We start from the raw sequence: 18,988 nt of genomic DNA, 5'->3' as shown, positions 1-18,988 counted from the left end.
AGAAACCAAAAACCAGACGTTTTTATCGGTAGTAATGTTTTAAACATCATTTTGTTTTAAAGAACCCCAAAACCAAACGCTATTATTGGTTATGTCGTTTTAAGCACCCTCTTGTTTTAAAGAAGAAAAAAAACTAGACCCTTTTATTGGTAATATTGTTTTAAGCATCATTTTGTTTTGAAGAGACCAAAAACCATATCCTTTATCAGTAATAATGTTTTAAGCACGCTTTTGTTTTAAATAAACCAAAAACCAGACCTTTAATAGTAATACTGTTTTAAGCATCCTTTTTTAAAAATAAATCAAAAACCAGACCCTTTTATTGGTAATATTGTTTTAAGCATATTTTTGTTTTAAAGAAACCAAAAACCAGACTGTTTTATGGGTAATGTTTTTTTTAACCATCCTTTTGTTTTAAAGAAACCAAAAACCAGACCTTTTTAGCGGTAGTAATGTTTTAAACATCCTTTTGTTTTAAAGAAACCCAAAACCAAACGCTATTATTGGTTATGTCGTTTTAAGCACCCTCTTGTTTTAAAGAAAGAACAATCTAGACCCTTTTATTGGTAATATTGTTTTAAGCATCATTTTGTTTTGAAGAGACCAAAAACCATATCCTTTATCAGTAATAATGTTTTAAGCACGCTTTTGTTTTAAATAAACCAAAAACCAGACCTTCAATAGTAATACTGTTTTAAGCATCCTTTTTTAAAAATAAATAAAAAACCAGACCCTTTTATTGGTAATATTGTTTTAAGCATCCTTTTGTTTTAAAGAAGCCAAAAACCAGACCCTTCTATTGGTAGTATTGTTTTAAGCATCCTTTTGTTTTAAAGAAACCAAAAACCAGACTTTTTTATTGGTAATGTTTTTTTTTCAACCATCCTTTTGTTTTAAAGAAGCCAAAAACCAGACCCTTCTATTGGTAATATTGTTTTAAGCATCCTTTTGTTTTAAAGAAACCAAAAGCCAGATCGTTCTATTGGTAGCATTGTTTTAAGCATCCTTTTGTTTTAAAGAAACCAAAAACCAGACTTTTTATTGGTAATGTTTTTTTTCAATCATCCTTTTGTTTTAAAGAAGCCAAAAACCAGACCCTTCTATTGGTAATATTGTTTTAAGCATCCTTTTGTTTTGAAGAAACCAGAAACCAGACCCTTTTATTGTTAAGATTGCTTTAAGCATCCCTTTCCTTTAAAGAAACCAAAAACTAGACTGGTTTATTGGTAATGTTTTTTAACCATCCTTTTGTTTTAAAGAAACCAAAAACCAGACCTTTTTATCGGTAGTAATGTTTTAAACATCATTTTGTTTTGAAGAAACCCAAAACCAAACGCTATTATTGGTTATGTCGTTTTATGCACCCTCTTGTTTTAAAGAAAGAAAAAACTAGACCCTTTTATTGGTAATATTGTTTTAAGCATCATTTTGTTTTGAAGAGACCAAAAACCATATCCTTTATCAGTAATAATGTTTTAAGCACGCTTTTGTTTTAAATAAACCAAAAACCAGACCTTTAATAGTAATACTGTTTTAAGCATCCTTTTATAAAAATAAATCAAAAACCAGACCCTTTTATTGGTAATATTGTTTTAAGCATATTTTTGTTTTAAAGAAACCAAAAACCAGACCTTTTATCGGTAGTAAAGTTTTAAACATCCTTATGTTTTAAAGAAACCAAAAACCAGACTAGTTTATTGGTAATGTTTTTTAACCATCCTTTTGTTTTAAAGAAACCAAAAACCAGACCCATCTATTGGTAGTATGGTTTTAAGCATCCTTTTGTTTTAAAGAAACCAAAAACCAGACTTTTTTATTGGTAATGTTTTTTTCCATCATCCTTTTGTTTTAAAGAAGCCATAAACCAGACCCTTCTATTGGTAATATTGTTTTAAGCATCCTTTTGTTTTAAAGAAACCAAAAACCAGACTGGTTTATTGGTAATGTTTTTTAACCATCCTTTTGTTTTAAAGAAACCAAAAACCAGACCCTTCTATTGGTAGTATTGTTTTAAGCATCCTTTTGTTTTAAAGAAACCAAAAACCAGACTTTTTCATTGGTAATGTTTTTTTTCAATCATCCTTTTGTTTTAAAGAAGCCAAAAACCAGACCCTTTTATTGGTAATATTGTTTTAAGCATCCTTTTGTTTTAAAGAAACCAAAAACCAGACCTTTTATCGGTAGTAAAGTTTTAAACATCCTTTTGTTTTAAAGAAACCAAAAACCAGACCCTTCTATTGGTAATATTGTTTTAAGCATCCTTTTGTTTTAAAGAAACCAAAAACCAGACCCTTCTATTGGTAATATTGTTTTAAGCATCCTTTTGTTTTAAAGAAACCGAAAACCAGACTTTTTTATTGGTAATATTTTTTTAACCATAATTTTGTTTTAAAGAAGCCAAAAACCAGACCCTTCTATCGGTAGTATTGTTTTAAGCATCCTTTTGTTTTAAAGAAACCAAAAACCAGACCCTTCTATTGGTAATATTGTTTTAAGCATCCTTTTGTTTTAAAGAAACCAAAAACCAGACCCTTCTATTGGTAATATTGTTTTAAGCATCCTTTTGTTTTAAAAAAACCGAAAACCAGACTTTTTTATTGGTAATGTTTTTTTTAACCATCCTTTTGTTTTAAAGAAGCCAAAAACCAGACCCTTCTATTGGTAGTATTGTTTTAAGCATCCTTTTGTTTTAAGAAACCAAAAACCAGACTTTTTTATTGGTAATGTTTTTTTTCAACCATCCTTTTGTTTTAAAGAAGCCAAAAACCAGACCCTTCTATTGGTAATATTGTTTTAAGCATCCTTTTGTTTTGAAGAAACCAAAAACCAGACCCTTTTATTGTTAAGACTGCTTTAAGCATCCCTTTCCTTTAAAGAAACCTAAAACCAGACTGGTTTATTGGTAATGTTTTTTAACCATCCTTTTGTTTTAAAGAAACCAAAAACCAGACCCTTCTATTGGTAGTATTGTTTTAAGCATCCTTTTGTTTTAAAGAAACCAAAAACCAGACTTTCTTATTGGTAATGTTTTTTTTCAATCATCCTTTTGTTTTAAAGAAGCCAAAAACCAGACCCTTCTATTGGTAATATTGTTTTAAGCATCCTTTTGTTTTGAAGAAACCAAAAACCAGACCCTTTTATTGTTAAGATTGCTTTAAGCATCCCTTTCCTTTAAAGAAACCAAAAACCAGACTGTTTTATTGGTAATGTTTTTTAACCATCCTTTTGTTTTAAAGAAACCAAAAACCAGACCTTTTTATCGGTAGTAATGTTTTAAACATCCTTTTGTTTTAAAGAAACCAAAAACCAGACTGTTTTATGGGTAATGTTTTTTTAACCATCCTTTTGTTTTAAAGAAACCAAAAACCAGACCTTTTATCCGTAGTAAAGTTTTAAACATCCTTTTGTTTTAAAGAAACCAAAAACCAGACCCTTCTATTGGTAATATTGTTTTAAGCATCCTTTTGTTTTGAAGAAACCAAAAACCAGACTGTTTTATGGGTAATGTTTTTTTTCAACCATCCTTTTGTTTTAAAGAAGCCAAAAACCAGACTTTTTTATTGGTAATGTTTTTTTTCAACCATCCTTTTGTTTTAAAGAAGCCAAAAACCAGACCCTTCTATTGGTAGTATTGTTTTAAGCATCCTTTTGTTTTAAAGAAACCAAAAACCAGACTTTTAATTGGTAATGTTTTTTTTTTCAACCATCCTTTTGTTTTAAAGAAGCCAAAAACTAGACCCTTCTATTTGTAATGTTGTTTTAAGCATCCTTTTGTTTTGAAGAAACCAAAAACCAGACCCTTTTAGTGTTAAGATTGCTTTAAGCATCCCTTTCCTTTAAAGAAACCAAAAACTAGACTGGTTTATTGGTAATGTTTTTTAAGCATCCTTTTGTTTTGAAGAAACCAAAAACCAGACTGTTTTATGGGTAATGTTTTTTTTCAACCATTCTTTTTTTTTTTAAAGAAGCCAAAAACCAGACTTTTTTATTGGTAATGTTTTTTTTCAACCATCCTTTTGTTTTAAAGAAGCCAAAAACCAGACCCTTCTATTGGTAGTATTGTTTTAAGCATCCTTTTGTTTTAAAGAAACCAAAAACCAGACTTTTTTATTGGTAATGTTTTTTTGCAACCATCCTTTTGTTTTAAAGAAGCCAAATACCAGACCCTTCTATTGGTAATATTGTTTTAAGCATCCTTTTGTTTTGAAGAAACCAAAAACCAGACCCTTTTATTGTTAAGATTGCTTTAAGCATCCCTTTCCTTTAAAGAACCAAAAACCAGACTGGTTTATTGGTAATGTTTTTTAACCATCCTTTTGTTTTAAAGAAACCAAAAACCAGACCCTTCTATTGGTAGTATTGTTTTAAGCATCCTTTTGTTTTAAAGAAACCAAAAACCAGACTTTTTTATTGGTAATGTTTTTTTTCAACCATCCTTCCGTTTTAAAGAAGCCAAAAACCAGACCCTTCTATTGGTAATATTGTTTTAAGCATCCTTTTGTTTTGAAGAAACCAAAAACCAGACCCTTTCATTGTTAAGATTGCTTTAAGCATTCCTTTAAAGAAACCAAAAACCAGACTGGTTTATTGGTAATGTTTTTTAACCATCCTTTTGTTTTAAATAAACCAAAAACCAGACCCTTCTATTGGTAGTATTGTTTTAAGCATCCTTTTGTTTTAAAGAAACCAAAAACCAGACTTTTTTATTGGTAATGTTTTTTTCAACCATCCTTTTGTTTTAAAGAAGCCAAAAACCAGACCCTTCTATTGGTAATATTGTTTTAAGCATCCTTTTGTTTTGAAGAAACCAAAAACCAGACCCTTTTATTGTTAATATTGCTTTAAGCATCCCTTTCCTTTAAAGAAACCAAAAACTAGACTGGTTTATTGGTAATGTTTTTTAACCATCCTTTTGTTTTAAAGAAACCAAAAACGAGACCTTTTTATCGGTAGTAAGGTTTTAAACATCCTTTTGTTTTAAAGAAACTCAAAACCAAACGCTATTATTGGTTATGTCGTTTTAAGCACCATCTTGTTTTAAAGAAAGAAAAAACTAGACCCTTTTATTGGTAATATTGTTTTAAGCATCATTTTGTTTTGAAGAGACCAAAAATAATAATTAATAATTTTAAAAAAAAATAATAATCAGTAATAATGTTTTAAGCACGCTTTTGTTTTAAATAAACCAAAAACCAGAGCCTTTGATGGTAATACTGTTTTAAGCATCCTTTTTTAAAAATAAATCAAAAACCAGACCCTTTTATTGGTAATATTTTTTTAAGCACCCTTTTGTTTTCAAGAAACCAAAAACCAGACTATTTTATTGGTCATATTGTTTTGGATTCCCTTTTTACGAGTTGGATTCCCGTGTATGACTAGGAAGAAAAGAAGGGCGGATCTCTCTTTTTTTTTTTCTCCGTGCTTACGTACGTCATTGTCAAGGGTCTGAGCATTTCAATCTGTTCTATGGACGTGAAAGAGTTACCGGCTGTCATGTTGATGTTCCTGCTCTTCAAGAGATCGGCAAGGGTCATGTTCACGTTGGAACTGAAGCATTGACTGGTGATCTAAAACGTATTCGTATAAATTATTACCGGTACTGCAAATTTCTTTTATATCTACCTCGTTCTTACCGGAATACAAAACTGGTTAAAAAGTATTGTGCGACAGATATTACTGGTGCTTTCGAAAAATTATCTGCCAATCTAGCTATTGAAGGGATTTATAGGCTAGGATGTTTTCATCGCCTTATCCGTCTTTTTTCTGTATGTGATTAAATTTGTTTCTTGTATTACTTTTGCTGTTTTTCTTTTGTATTTTACTCCACTTAACCTCTGTTTTTGTAAAGTGGGTGATAAATAAATTATTATTATTATTGTGGATTTCAAGCATACAAGTTTCGTTTCTAGGGAAGAAAAAGACTTCAGATAGATAAAATATCTTCAAGAGCACTAGACATTAAATCTTGAATCCAAACTTGGTTAGGTTTAGAACAAATTTACTTCTTGAATTTGCACCGTAATGCAACTAGCATTTCACCAATCGCCAAGTACTCGCCTGTTGAGTAATTTGCTTTTCAATTTATGATGAAGAGGTCAAAAACTTCTTTGATGGGAGCTAGGTCTGTCTATTTCGTGACGTGTATGCATATCATTAAACTGAAGACACTTTTCCAGATACTAGAATTGCTTCAGGCTCATTGAAGCGTGGAAAATGACCCGCCCTGTTCCATCAGCTACAACGAGATCTTCGCAATCCTCACTGCCCGAATTGAATACTCTAGGAGATTCAGAAGGTCTAAAAAGGCTCGTATCTCTGTGACGTCGACTGGTTTCAATTACATTTGCTTATCTACAATACAAAAGTTACGATGCAGATGGTACTCCTCAGTCTTAGAATTGGTCTGAAGGACGGTTTTCTCAAAGATTTCTGCTGTGATGAAAAGGTCCCATGCTTTTTCAGCGGGGTTTAGGTCTTTGGATCCTTTGAAACCCGAAAATTGTATAACAAGATTAAAGGCTCTCGTTTCTCCTAGATACTGTAAGAAGTATCTGGTTTGTTCATAGCATTGCTCCGGATTTTCGGTTGTTTCATAGGAGACCATATTATAGTTATAAATGATCTTTACCAGCTCTAAAAACCAAAGAAAATTGGAGTTACCCAAAGATACAGGTCCAGTAAATACTAAAATCTTTTTTTCTCGTAGGTAGGACACCTAAATAAGTTAAAATCAGACTAATTGCTCCCTAAAAACTAAAAGTTAATTTCTCTGCTAAGACACAAAAAGTTACACAGACTGCAGGAAGGGATCCGCTGAACCATAGAGCCCTTTATCTCTGCACCTGTAAGTGACTTCGAGATGTTATTTTACCGAGATTTAATACTGAACTGGTACAAAAGTTGCACGCGATATCAGCCTCCTAGCGTAACTGAGTTGTACGAAATGGACAAAAAACCCCACCCTGTCAGTTAAGGGTTAAACTTTTGAATTGAATTCTCAGAACATGAAGCTGTTATGCGGTAGTGCTATTCAGGATTTTAAAAAAGGCAGAGGAACTAAAAAAAAGCACTAAAAAAGCCTTTTTATCGTTTTCATCTCAAAAGATTGGTGCTATGTTCGAATTAACTAGGCAGAAAAGATTAAAATATTGACCTATTAATAATCCAAGTACGCTTAAACAGACCATGCATGTGTTGCGATACGCACAATTTTTATTTTATTGTAGCACCAAAAATCGCTGTGTAGCACCCAAAAATAAGCAATTTTAGCACTTCAGGAACTGACCGTGGTGGCACTTCTGTACACAACCCTACGTCGTGGTATTTCATATAACTTAAATGAAAAGAACCAATAGATTTTACCGATATAACCTGATCCCCCACCTCTATAACAGAATCCCCCCCTAGACAAGATGCTGGCTACGCCCATGTCTACGTTTGGTATCTTTAACATTCTAAGATCTTTAAAGCTAAGTTACTTATTATTTCAAATGTGCTTTAATATAAATTGTCGAAAGTTTTCCTTCTTATTCAGCGATGGGGGTGAACCTGCCTGCCCACTTAGTCATTATACGGTCAACTTTCCTCTATGGACCGGGTACTGACAAAGACTATGAAGTTTCTCAGCTATTACAAATGATTGGGCGAGCTGGAAGACCACAATTTGACACTTTTGCGACAGCCATTATTCTTACAACAGAAGAAAACAAAGTAAGTGTTTTTTCATGAATTAAGAAATAGCCTCAGTATGTTAAAAATGCTCTTAAAATGTTCTTAAAAAAATTATTGTTGTGACCTTACACACACACACACACAAAAAAATCAGTGCAATAAAAAAAGAGAAAGTAAAGATGAAAACAGTCGTAGATAGCGTTTGATTGTAGGAGAACATTCTAGAAGGAAAAAAACTGGCTTCTTCTTACTCCTATTTTCTATATTTCTTGTCATTGTAATGTTTCCCCAAATACATCGAGCTAAAATAAAAAGAAAAAACATTCAATACATTTTTAATAAATATGGTACCTGTCCGAGTCTAAGAAAGGGTGTTTTCGCTACTATAGTTATCGAAGGAAGAAACGTAAGTGGCGTAAGATTTTTTTATTTCAATATGTATTTTACTAAATATATAATGCTGTTCATATTCTTTAGTAGTCATGTTGGATTCATAGTTTCTTTCTCATTTCTATGAAGCTGCAAATGGACTAGGAAGCATTGTAATCCTTGGTAGAAATCCAGAATCATCCTAAAAAATAAAACATGAATCTTTACAATTAAAGTATCAATAATAAATATCAGGTAAACTTGCTAAATAAATGCGAATTAAAATGCAAAATAAACTGATGTCTGATCTAGGGGTCTGTTGATCCTTATGTTACGTTTAGCCGTTGAAATCTTCGAATATGGGCTTTTTTGCATCTATATCTCAGTTTATAGAAACAGGTTTGTTGGAATAACTAATAGTCTAAAATATTAAATGGCTTGTCTCTTTAATAACTCATTATGTATTATTTTAGCTTTACATTTTAATTTCAAACACAGGGCTGATGCTTTTACCATCAGGCCTGTATCTAGAATCTTGATTGTGGGTGAAAGAGTGCTCAATCTATTTGGGGGGCGTGCGGGGGAGGGGGGGTCATGATAGAAATATTGTATCTGCGACATATCAAAGAAGAAACCGTATTTTATGTATTTTTTTTGCATTGCAGGGAGGTTCAAAATAAGTACATTCTCTTTGTAGGCTCCGTCCCAAAACAATAAAATAGGTCCAACCAAAAAAAAAAAAAAAACTTAAAAAAATGTTAGTTGTGGGTCTATCGTTGGGTCTGAGTTTGAGAACTTGAAAAACCAGAGGTACAGCGACAACGTTCTGATCTTGACTAATAAATATTTTAGACCTATTGAAGGCAGGGAAGTGCAAATTTTTAGCCAACCAAGACGGAGAAAAATGAAAGAAGCATTAAAGACCTTTTAGTTTAAGCTTTCCCAAGTTTCTGTAACCTTTTTTTTGTATAATAAGGTCGAAAAACCTGTATGAGATAAATCGTATTTTGTTAAGTCGCAATATGATTTGCGTAATTTGTGGGACTTGCTGATCGAACTGTATGGCGTAGGTTGCCCTTGGGGCACATTTTTGGACATTTCGACCGTTTTGTTTAGGATGGCTATCGTATAGTTTTGATCCGATCACTTGTGCCCTAGGGCTTTTGGGGCTTCATGACAATCTTCGAATGATTTCAGTCCATAGAAAGTGCCCTAGAAATTTTTTTCTGCTATTGAATAAGCCCACCTACAAAATTCTAGGACCATTAGTTGTGGAGGGAAAAAACTACATGGGAGACACGTCGCTCTTCACTAAAATCAACTGATTATATCAATCATTATCAGTATCACGCGGATTTTTGTTTTTTTTCAGTTGACTCCATTCATTGCTGAAAAGAGTAACTTTCACTTTTGGGCTATAGTAGTTATTAGCGAGGGTTTTGCAACTTTGAATCTCTTATGCGCATGCTCTGGACTGTGAAGTTCAAAAGCTAAGCAGTAGAAGTCCTCTGCTTTATTAAAGGTAGTACTATATGACATAGACCTGAAAAAAAAGATATTGGAATCGGTAATTGAAGAAAGAAAAAAGAATCCTTTCACTTTTTACAAAAATTTTGTGGCGGAAAAACTACGGCATTTATATGGTTATTTCTAAAATAATGATAAAATTAAAATTCAACGGAATCGGAGATTGTCTTTTTTTTGAATGCAAGTGGAACCTACATTATCTAATATATATGGCTTTACGCAGAATAAAAATAACAGAACTGAAAAAGTATTACCTCAACACTATATTCGACTAGCATTACCCGATTATTTGGCAGCAAAACATAGTATTTTCCAACGGTCTTTGTTTCACCTTCTGATCTCTCGGCAGCACCGTAGTACAAGTTATCAAATTCACTTTTGACCTCCCATTCATACTGGTACTGAAAAAAAGTCTAATTTACAAAGATAACTATGTTTCTAAAAAAAAAAATAATAGTAATTCACTATTTATGGCTTATTATTGCAATCAAAAACTCGGTTAATGTCAAGCTGCTTAAACTGGTCTTAGTAAGCACTAAACTGCCTTCCAGCGTTATGTTTTTGGATCCAAAACTTCAGTTTTGTCTTGGGTGTTTTTTTGTTCTTTTTTTTTTCTATGTCACGGATTTCTGTTTATTGTGATAAATGCCTTTTGCAATTTTCACAAAGAATGTTGGTTTTGTTGTAAGGTTGATAAATGTGACATTAATGTTGAAAGCTGATTGATTCAAGTGAGACTTCATTTATGTATGTCCAGTGTTGCATAGCTGCGTAGAGGAGGGGATTGGGGGTGTTTGTGACGGCCTAAAAAGTGCCTACTCTTTTACTAAAATGTTTTAATTTTCTATGAGAGGCTCTCCATTTCAATATTAGAAAGGGTTTTACTTTCCTTCATTTGAAGGAATATATTTGAACTGCGCCCGTAATTTGCTGCTGTAGTGTTTACAGTTCCTCTCTTATTGTGGAAGCATTTTCATTGAAAAAATGAATATATCTTTCATGTGTTTACCTGTGCAAAGGAGGAAGGGGTAAAGGGTATGTAAAAGGCAAGAAAAAGATGTGCGGCAAGACCTGTCCTAAGGGTTTATCTCCCTAGCGTATACCTCCCCCCAAAATACCCCCGTGGAAATTCCCCCGGTTGGGGGGGGGGTAAAGTGTTTGGGCAATTTGAAGTCAGAAAACAATTCTTGCCTAATAACATGCAGAATAATTGTGCTTCACACATCTTGCATGCAGACCCGCTACACTTTACCCCCACCCCCCTAATGTGCAAATATATAACTCAAATTTGTTTGTAAAGTGAAGGAGAAAGCGGTTTGTTCTCGAGTTTTACACAGCGTAAACTTGAGTGAGCGGCATATCAAACATTTCATGGTAACGAACTGTAGTAAGGATACCCGGCTCAATAGTAACCAAATTCTAAAAAACGGAATCTTGATACCGATAGCTACATTAAAAGAATTGCACTTTAATACTGGTTTTAAATATATAAGTTTCATCAAGTTTAGTCTTACCTATCAAAAGTTACGAGCCTGAGAAAATTTGCCTTATTTTAGAAAATAGGAGGAAACACCCCCTAAAAGTCATAGAATCTTAACGAAAATTACACTATCAGATTCAAAGTATCAGAAAACCCTACAGTAGAAGTTTCAAGCTCCTATCTACAAAAATATGGAATTTTGTGTTTTTTGCCAGAAGGCAGATCATGGATATGTGGTTATTTTATTTATTTTTTTGTTGTTGTTGTTTTTCTCCCAGGGGTGATCGTATCGACCCAGTGGTCCTAGAATGCTGCGAGATGGCTCTTTCTAACGGAAATGAAAATTTATAGTGTCCTTAGTAAGTGACCAAAAAATTGAAGGGCACCTAGGCCCCCTCCCACGCTAATTTTTTTCCCAAAGTCACCGGAAAAAATTCTGAGATAGCCATCTTATTCAGCATAGTCGAAAAACCCTATAACTATGTTTTTGGGGACGATTTACTCCCCCACAGTCCACGTGGGAGAGGCTACATGTAACAAACTTTGACCAGTGCTTACATATAGTAATGGTTATTGGGAAGTGTACAAACGTTTTCAGGGGGATTTTTTGGTTGGAGGAGGGGTTGAGAAGAGGGGGATATGTTGGGGGAGCTTTCCATGGAGGAATTTGTCAGGGGGGAAGAAACTTTCCATGAAGGGAGCGCAGGATTTCCTAGCATTATTTAAAAAAAAAACAATGAAAAAATTAATATGAAAAAGTTTTTTCAACTGAAAGTAAGGAGCAGCATTAAAACTTAAAACGAACAGAAATTATTACGCATATGAGATGTTCACCTTCTCCTAATACCTCGCTCTTTGCGCTAAAGTACTTTTGGTAATTTCAACTATTTATTCTACGACCTTTGTGATTCAGGGGTCATTCTTAAGGAATTAGGACAAAAATTAAGCTTTAGTGTAAAGAGCGAGGTACTGATGAGGGGTTGAACCCCCTCATATACGTAATGAAAACATATTAATACAGAAGTTTGTTACGTACGCTAATTCGTAAATTACGTATATCTTTTACTTATAAAAACGTTCGTAAAAAATTAAAAGTTCTTGTTGCCTTTTTAAGTAACCAAAAAATTGGAGGGCGACTAGGCCTCCTCCCCCGCTCCTTTTTTCAAAATCATTCGATCAAAACTATGAGAAAGCCATTTAGCCAAAAAAATCAATATGCAAATTGTGTTTTAATTATTCATCTGCAGAGAGCCAAAATCAAAATATGCATTAATTCAAAAAGGTTCAGAAATTAAATGAAAAAACAAGTTTTTTTTTTTAACTGAAAGTAAGGAGCGACATTTAAACTTAAAACGAACTGAAATTACTTCGTATATGAAAGGGGCTGCTCCCTCCTCAACGCCCCGCTCTTTATGCTAAGTTTTTTTTTTACTGTTTTGAAAAGTAGACTTGAGAGAAAGAGACAAAATTTAGCGTAAAGAGCGGGGTGTCGAGGAGGGATCTGCCACTTTCATATACGAAGTAATTTCTGTTCGTTCTAAGTTTTAATGTTGCTCCTTACTTTCATTTAAAAAAAAACTTTTTTTTTTATTTAATTATACACAAGTACCAGAATTTTTCCAGGAGAGAGAGAGTTGGATTTCCCGGTATTATTTGAAAATGATCAGACATTGAATTTAGAAAAAAGCAAGGTTTTTCAGCTGAAAGTAAGGAGCAACTCCAAACTTGAAACGAACAGAAATTATTACGTATATGAAAGGAGTGCCCTTTCCAAAAAACCTTGCTCTTTACGTTGAAGTTTTGACTTTTTGTCCTAATTCTTTAAGAACGATTCCTGCAACACAATGGCCGTTTAATTAGAACAATAAGCTTTGTTCTAAAGTTCTATAATACAAACTTTAGCGTAAAGAGCGAGGTCTTTAGGAGGAGGCAACCCCTTTCATATACGTAGTAATTTCTGTTCGGTTTAAGGTTTGAGGTTGCTCCTTGCTTTCAGTTGAAAAACTTGTTGCTATTTTTTTTATTAGTTAAAGATGGTATTTGCTAATGAGAAACATACGGAACAAGTTTTTTTTAATAACTTTAGCGTAAAGAGCAAGGTCTAGTGGAAGGGACAACTCCTTTCATATACTGAATAATTTCTGTTCGTTTTAAGTTTTGATGCTGCTTGTTACTTTCAGTTGGAAAAACACGTTTTTTTTAAATTCAATTTTTGGTCGTTTTTAGATATATATCAGGAAATTCCGCTCTCTCTCCGTGAAAAATTCCGGCACTTGTGTATTGTACGTCACTCACTCAAATTTACGCTGTGTAAAACTCGAGAACAAACAGGTTTCCTCGTTGGTTTCTTTGTTACTTTAGAAACAAATTGGGTAATAAATTTACAAATTAGAGGTGGGAGGGAGTAGAGTACAGTGGGTCTGCATGCAAAATGGAGACCGAAAGAAATTATTACGTATATGAAAGGGGTTGCCTTCTCCTCAAGATCTCGCTCTTTACGCTAAATTTTTCTTTATAGAATTTCGAACAAAGCTTATTATTCTAATTAAACGGCCACTGTGTTTCAGGAATCGTTCGTAAAGAATTAGGACAAAACGTCAAATCTTTAGCGTAAAGAGCAAGGTCTTGTGGTAAGTGCAACTCCTTTCATATACTTAATCATTTCTGTTCGTTTTGAGTCTGATGTTGCTCCTTACTTTCATTTGAAAAAAGCCAATTGATTGTTTTTTAAATTTAATTTCTGATCGTTTTTAGACAATACCGGGAAATCCGGCTCTCTCCATGAAAAATTCCGGTACTTTTGCATTATACGCCACTCACTCAAGTTAATGATGTGTAAAACTCGAGAACAAACTGGTTTTATCGTTACTTTAGAAACAAATTTGGGCTATATATTTGTACTTTAGGGGGGGGGGGTAAAGTACAGCGAGTCTGCATGCAAAATGTGTTAGGTACAATTATTCTGCATATTATGAAGTAAGAATTGTTTTCTGACTTCAAACTGTTTATACACTTCACCTACCCCCCTCCTTATGTGCAAATATATAGCCCAAATTATATATTTCCCATTTATTCTGTCTTTTCTCCTGCTAAGCTGGAAGAAAGTAACGAAGAAACCGGTTTTTTCTCGAGTTTTACTCAGCGTAAACTTGGGTGAGTGGCGTATAATACACAAGTACCAAAATTTCTTCCCCCCTACGGAAAAACAAACAACTCACATAAGATTCCCAAATTTGGAAAGTATTATTTTCCATAGGGGGGGGGGGGTATTTCCCTGGGGGTGTTTTCTGCGGGAGGGTATTTTCCTCGGGGGGGGGGGGGGGGGTAAACGCCGGCTACCACCAAGACCACTCCACTCAATAATTTTAAAATATGACCCAAAAGTTATTGCTAATCTTTTAACCATCATTCCAGACGTGATAGTCACGGAAAAAAGAGAATTTTCCCATGGGTCTGAGAGTGATACTATATATGTTTTCCAGCCATTTGTGTTAGTTTATTTCGATTTATGAGGCAGAGTAATTAAGTCATGTTTGCCTCCTAAACTTCAATAGTTCTCTCATTCATAAGAAAATTGGAGCTTGAGCTTTGCTCCTTTCTTTGTCGGCGAGAAAATCAACCCTTCTCCTAAGAATGTACAATATTATTTTTAAGGTACAAAAAAGGTCGTTGAGAATCTGATAAAAGTATATGAAATTAGTTTTTTTTAAGGAAAGTTAGTTCATGAAATGCACCATGGGCTACATTTTGAAAGTTTCTAGGGTAAGGACAACTTCCACGGTTATAATACAGATTGGAAAAAAAAAAAATTAAAAATCGGATAATGACTGTGTGAAAACAAACTAAGTCTTGATCCGATTGAAAAGCGAGCCAGAGCCTGATTCTATACGAAACAAGCTGGATTCTGGATAAAAAGGAAGTAGACATTGTATGCCTCGGTTGAACTAGAATCACGCAAGGAGTTTCTATAGGGATGATAGGAGAATCAAAGCTGACCAGTGGCATTCCCCAGCTGCACGTATTTCCAACTTTTTAGTTCTAATTCAGGGACATCGCACCTTGTTTGAGACAGAACCTTGCAAGGATTTTCAGTATTTGTGATTCGGGAGCCAAGGTTGGCCATAGCCACTCTACGTTCATCCTCACACGCAAACCACCATCACATTGTTTTGTGAAAACTTAACCCCAGTGCTAACTTCTTAGTGAAAAGTTCGGCGTATATCACTTTCCTTGAAAAATAATCTCACAAGGATTCTCAGGCATTACTATTGAAGGCAGAAAGAAGAACATTGGTCCATACAGAACTTCCCCCTTCCCTACTAATTTAGCTTTGCAGAAAGAAAGTTATGTTTCATTTTGTTTGAATTGGAATCATGCAAGGATTTTCATCTGTAAAATTAGAAGAACAAAGTGGGACCGTTTGCCTTTTGAAAATCTCCCTGACCGTCCTACTGTCTACTTTTCGTTCCAAAGGTTGGTTCTTTGTACCTTTTATGAACCGGAATCGTGTAAGCATTTTCAATTTTTATGGTTCGAGAACTAAAGAAACAGAAACTCTCCAGCGCCCTCCGATCTTTCTTACGTCTAAGTTTGTTGCCGAAGTGCTAGGGATGTTCCACCTTGTTCAAACGAGAAATATATAAGGTTTAACGATGTGAATTGTTCGAGAATAAAGGGGCACTGTGGTCCAACAACTCCAACACCCTCTTCTGTCCCCGCCCACTGCCATTTTTGTAGAGATGTATTTATGTTACACACCTGGTTTAAACTAAATACATGCTGGCCTGTATTGTTAGTAACACAAAGTGGGTCTTTCCCTCTTCCTTGCAATTTTTTTTTTGCAGACAGACAGGCACATTGTACATTGCTTGAAGTGGAATAACTCCTGCTTCCGCCAACTTTCTTGCAGAGGTGTAGGTATGCTACTCCTTGTTTGAACCGAAATCACACAAGGATTTTTCTTGTTGAAGTGTTGACATGGTTTCTTTTCAGTGATCGGCATGAAATTTGTGAGGCAAATATGTTTGGCAAATAGGAAATGAGAATGGTTTTTTTTTGGGGGGGGGGGGCATACTTCTCGTCTCTAAGTTTTGCACGAAAGTACACGAAGGTACACAGAATTTTTGGGACTATAGAACAAAGGGATGGATTTTTACCTTCCTTTTGTATCAAAATGTTCTCTACAAAATTCAGTTGAAGTTTTGTAGGCAGATACCTACATCTAAGAACACCAAAAGCATGATTTTCTAAACAGTTGCTATTTAGATTCTTGGCGTAGAGTTTCATTGTTTAGGGATTTGCCGTTTATCACCGGAGAGACTTGTAAGCAACAATGGTAACACTGTTGTACGCTAGGGTTTATGCCGGGTTAAGTAGATTCTAAATAGATGCAAGTGTCACATTATAGTACATAACAACACGTGTTAATATTCAGAGGTGAGGGTTACATAAGCGTGCTAACTCTTCCAGCTTTTTTGGTTTCTGATACATTATAGGCTACGAGAATTTGGTGTCAAGCGAATCGTTACAAAGCGATCACTAACAACAATACATTGCTGTTACGTGGTTTCGAAATTATTATTCGAAAGTTTATGTAGCAATCACGCGGTGGTAATCAAAGTCAAATGATTCCCATCATCTAATACATTGGGAAAAAATAATTAAGAGCTGTTGTTCTACGGCAGGATAGCGTAAGTTTGGCTTACACTTTTTTGCAATAGTACCGATATTGGGCTGCATTTTGTGTTTTGGGGGAGGATATTTCACGGAATTTTATGTTTTGGGATAATGTAATTAATCTGGTGTCAGGAAATAGAGAATTAAGATTGCTTTGTTAGAAATGGCGCGTTTTGAGACAGGCTTTAAAGGGCTTGTTACCAACGTTACAAAGAAAAAGTTGTTCTTAGGAATAATATTAATAAAAAATTATTTATTATTAAAAAATAATAAGTGTAAGTGTTATAAGTGTAAGAGGTCAGGTATTGCTGCGTTTATTTGATGATGAAGAGACAATGATATCCAAATGTCGCTCCCGCAACGTTATTCTCGATAAAGCCGACCAAAGCTTGCTGCAACTCCTTACGCTGCTGCCCAAGCAACTAACGTCTTGTTTCTATTTAATTCAAGTTTTAGCGCTACCTTTAATTCAAGTTTAGCTTTTACCTTTGGAAACGCTTGATTTTGTATTTGCACATTAAATATTGCAATCTATGCAATCATCGTTGCAACGGTAGCGGCAACCTGTTATAACAAACAACAAAGAGAGATGAAACTCAACAAAAAACCTCAAACAAGACGCAAGTAGAGAGAAAAGAGATGAAAAACTATAACAACGCGGATATCTCGCCTGTATGTAAACTAGGTGTCCTCAGCACAAGATAAAAAGAAAAACACTTAACTAAAAACAAATAAACACCACCAATAATAATAAATACAATTTTTGCTACTGATCCACTTAGGATCTGTTTGATGTTCAATGAGAACATCAAAATTGCTTTGATGTTCTCATTAAAGTAGCTCTAATAGCTTCTTCTCCTTACGTGGATCAGTAGTGACAATTATATTTATGATTATTGGTGGTGGTTTTATTTGTTTCTAGTTTAGTGTTTTTTTCTTTTTATCTTGTGCCATGGCTCAACAGTGTCATGGCCGGCCAGTTCGGCTTAAGAACTTGCAACCTATTATAGAAAGAACAACGGCCCATAGTAACCAAAAAAAAACGCGTTTAGAAAAACTGGCTAGTGAGAAAAATTGTCATTTGTATCTGATTTAATGATGGTAACTTTTATCTCGATTAGTCTAGAAATAGCCTGAAACCCAAAAAATGCCACCATTAGGCTTCAACAACAAGGAAAATTGCTTTTTTCTATGGGTAGTAGTGATGTGTCTTCTTTTTTTCTTTTTCGCCACTGCTAGCGGGGCACTGGTACATCATAAAGATTTGTTTAAGGGCTCATTTGAAAGGAATATGCTATTTCCATGCATTTGTAAATACCAAAGCATAGTGTTCAATACAAAATCGATTTTTTTTTTGACAAAATGTGTCTATAAATGAAACTAGTAGGTATTTATCTATTCGTCAAAAGAAAACTTACAGGGTTGCGATCGGTCCTCTTTACACCACCATCAGTGCCTTGAGGTGCTGCCTCGGAAAGAAAGTATGAACTAATGAATAGAAGACAGTACAACTTCATTTTTGTTTGCCAACTATTTCAAATGCTTAATTGTTCGTCTTTTATTTGGTAGTAGATGCGTGATGTTTTGGTGGTTTTGCATGTTCATCTGATTTCCGGTTGCTTTTATCATTATTTCTTGTGTTTAACCATAGATTTATTGACCTTTTCAAGGTGGCTTTTGGTTGGCATAAGTGATTTAGCATACGATAATATCCAAGGACTATAAATTGTACACTTACTCACTTTTGTTAACTTCTACAATATTCTAATATGCTTATACTAATTATAATATATAAACTTACATTCAACTTATACTGATGTTTCTCATGCTTATTCATTTGTACTAGATCTTAGACTTACTGTCTAAGATTTAGTACATGATAATGTACTGTATGAAATGCATAAATAATAATGCTGGTAAGCGACACTTTTATTACATGTAAATGATTTTATTGCAACCACTTTTAGCCATTTCGACCCATGATTAAAAAACAAAAACAAAATTGTATTTTTTTTTCTTGGCCCAGAGTTTGTGCATAAAAATGTTGTGGTTTGTTTAATCGCAAACGTAGGTGTTATTCATTTTTGAAAGACAATGAGCAGGAAAGCAATTGCGGTCCACAAGTCTCACGATTCTTTTTGAAATGGGCGTACAGATCTTTTTTTTTTTGGATCAGTGCGCTTGCGTTGTGAAGGTTTTAGAAACTGTACCAAACATCTTAAATTTGAACCAAAGGTCTCGTGAAATTTTAATTTTTTGTTAGAT

General features: G+C 34.1%; 2 protein-coding genes across 2 annotated transcripts in view; one reads left to right on the top strand and one right to left on the bottom strand.

Moving 5' to 3' along the window:
• Window positions 1-18,988, top strand: part of LOC136033782 (uncharacterized) — a 102,342-nt gene that overhangs the window by 32,728 nt on the left and 50,626 nt on the right. The window contains exon 8 of the mRNA XM_065714685.1: window positions 7,535-7,710. Coding sequence (XP_065570757.1) covers window positions 7,535-7,710 — 176 coding nt within the window. The remainder of the gene's footprint in view (window positions 1-7,534; window positions 7,711-18,988) is intronic.
• On the bottom strand, window positions 8,083-18,276 carry LOC136034194 (uncharacterized). The gene is made up of 3 exons (XM_065715368.1): window positions 18,142-18,276; window positions 9,822-9,968; window positions 8,083-8,242 (listed from the first exon to the last, which is right to left on the bottom strand). The coding sequence occupies exons 1-3, from the start codon at window positions 18,238-18,240 to the stop codon at window positions 8,183-8,185; spliced, it is 306 nt and encodes a 101-aa protein (XP_065571440.1). The 5' UTR covers window positions 18,241-18,276; the 3' UTR covers window positions 8,083-8,182.

Source organism: Artemia franciscana, chromosome 12, assembly GCF_032884065.1.
Source record: "Artemia franciscana chromosome 12, ASM3288406v1, whole genome shotgun sequence".
Classification (NCBI taxonomy): Eukaryota; Metazoa; Arthropoda; class Branchiopoda; order Anostraca; family Artemiidae; genus Artemia; species Artemia franciscana.
The sequence above is the reverse complement of the archived record's forward strand: the minus strand, read 5'-3'. Positions and strand labels throughout refer to the sequence as shown.

Coding starts and splice junctions, on each gene's coding strand:
- LOC136034194 (XM_065715368.1), bottom strand. CDS start 18,240: ATGAAGTTGTACTGTCTTCTATTCATTAGTTCATACTTTCTTTCCGAG. Junction 9,969..18,141: donor AGAGGACCGATCGCAACCCT/GTAAGTTTTCTT, acceptor ACTTTTTTTCAG/TACCAGTATGAATGGGAGGT. Junction 8,243..9,821: donor TAGTCGAATATAGTGTTGAG/GTAATACTTTTT, acceptor TTTATTTTTTAG/GATGATTCTGGATTTCTACC.